This window comes from Austrofundulus limnaeus, unplaced genomic scaffold, assembly GCF_001266775.1.
Source record: "Austrofundulus limnaeus strain Quisiro unplaced genomic scaffold, Austrofundulus_limnaeus-1.0 Scaffold475, whole genome shotgun sequence".
Lineage (NCBI taxonomy): Eukaryota > Metazoa > Chordata > Actinopteri > Cyprinodontiformes > Rivulidae > Austrofundulus > Austrofundulus limnaeus.
The window spans coordinates 363,767-365,872 of record NW_013952877.1 but is presented as its reverse complement, the minus strand read 5'-3'; the positions used below and the strand labels follow the sequence as shown (position 1 = coordinate 365,872).

General features: G+C 42.2%; 1 protein-coding gene across 1 annotated transcript in view; it reads right to left on the bottom strand.

Annotated features, from left to right (window-relative positions):
- Positions 1-493: 493 nt before the first annotated feature.
- Positions 494-2,106, bottom strand: part of gpc4 (glypican 4) — a gene marked incomplete at its 3' end in the record, with an annotated part of 59,838 nt that continues 58,225 nt past the window's right edge. The window contains 2 exon segments of the mRNA XM_014025435.1: positions 494-659; positions 1,057-1,454. Coding sequence (XP_013880889.1) covers positions 494-659; positions 1,057-1,454 — 564 coding nt within the window.

Sequence of the window (2,106 nt, the reverse complement as noted above, 5' to 3'; positions counted from 1 at the left end):
TACGTACACTTGGTAAACTACTGTACAGAATGTAACATTGTAGAGGTTTACTTATAATATGTAAGATTTTCTTACACCTCTTATAACAAACTTATAAGGAAATTTATCAAGGGATCTCTTATTTTCAGTGGATATCTCCTCTGTGCAAAAGTGAATGACATGACACAAAAAGTGACATGCTCAGTGAATTTTGACTTGATCCATCAATAAATGCTATCATTTATTTACATAATAAACAAAATCACTACTGTGTAAGAAGGAAGCACATGTTTGTACATGCCTTTTAATAACACACATGTTAATCTGCTATATATAYACTTGGTAAAGCACAGTACAGTTTGTAACATTAAATTATGATCTTTACGCTAATGTAAAACCGGATTAAATTTGATTTACAAAAATGACATGTATGATAAAAAATAAATAAAAAAATTACATTTTTAACTGATTAACAGAGGCTACAGGAAGTTTACTTGTTCTTATGACGACTTACCGAGGAAGTTGTTCCATTCTGCATCCAGGTCAGCCTGGTTAGCCAAACACCCCCGCATCACATTCAGGCAGTAATTCTGGCAGGGCTTCAGGGCCACTTGGCCTGAGCAGTAGGGACAGTACAACATCTTCATGGAGGCCCGGACACAGCTGGGAGACGCGCTGACCTGCAGGAAGAGGCAGGAGGTAGTTAGCATCCCGTTTTCATTTAACCACAGCAAAAAAATAAATAAAACATCCAACACAGTCACAGACGACGCATACTTGTCTTTGAAAAAAAAATCCTGACCATTACTTTTTTAAGCCAACTGAACAGTATCATCTAATCAACACTGAATCACTCAGTAAAATGGAAAAAACATGTCGAAGTGAGCAACCAGAGAGGTTTATGTTAGAACAGGCTGAGTCCTGCAACCACAGCTGGCTTTTCTGAGAAAGATATGAAGTCATAGACTCTGAAGGGAGGGATGGACAGGGGAACAGCTTTCAAGTGATGGGAAGCAGACCGACTTCTAAAGCCTTTTTTTCCATAATTATGAAAATAAAACAAAAACAGCTACTTACCATAGAAACTCTATTCACCACCTCTGGCATGAGAGCGAGTCCCTTCACGAAGGTGCGAGCAGCCACGAAGGCTCGCGTCAGCTGGATGCGGAGCTTCCGCGGCACGTCGCCGAACGGCTGCAGCTGCTCCGTGTGCCGGCTGACGCACTCCATGTAGGCGTCGCTGAACTCGTACTGCACGTTGACCAGCCGGAACATCCTCTCCAGCAGCTCGTCCCAGAAGTCCTGCAGCATGGAGTCCAGGTTGACGGCGGCGCTGCCCGACACGTAGTACCGCGTCAGGGACTCGAAGAACTTGCGGAACAGCTCCGAGTTCTGCACGTACATCATGCCGTACGTCCGCACAAACATGTTATGCAGCGAGTCCTCGGCATTCTTCAGAAGCTCGCGGAAAAACTCTGCGGAGAGAGAACTGTGTGTGAAAAAACRATTTAAGAAACAGAACAAACCTAAAACTCTAAACATACAGTGGAGCTGATATTCAGACCTGTCCTTTGCAGCCTCATGCTGTAGCTGTTTAATATACTGTCTAAAGTTTTCATTTCTTCTGCAACAAAATTTGAAATGTATTTTAGGTGCAGCCCATTTCTCTTGATCACTGTTGAAATGTTTCTGCACCTTGACTGGACATGATTTAAAAAYACACTCCTCTCTGTAGAACWCTCCCTGTAAGACAATCAGCTAAAGCCAAACCATGAAGTCACAGGACGTGCCTGCAGCGCTCAGAGAGCGTACAGACCTGAGAAACAACAAAAACATTTCTGATGCACTGAAGGGTCCCAAAAGTAAAACACGGTCTCTATAGGTTTCAATAAATCAGAAGGGTGGTCAACCAGAACTGATGTGGGCTTTATGGTTCTGTCTCGACTGAAGCTTGTCCTCAGTACAAAACAATTACAAGCTGCTTGAAGGCAGAGTTCTAAAGTAAACTAAGTACAAATACTTCTTTACTGTACTTAAGTAGAATTTCTGTATATCTGTACTTTACTTAAAGGAGACCAATTATGGGTCCTAGAAATTTTTATGGTATGTCTGTGGGCTATCCAGACC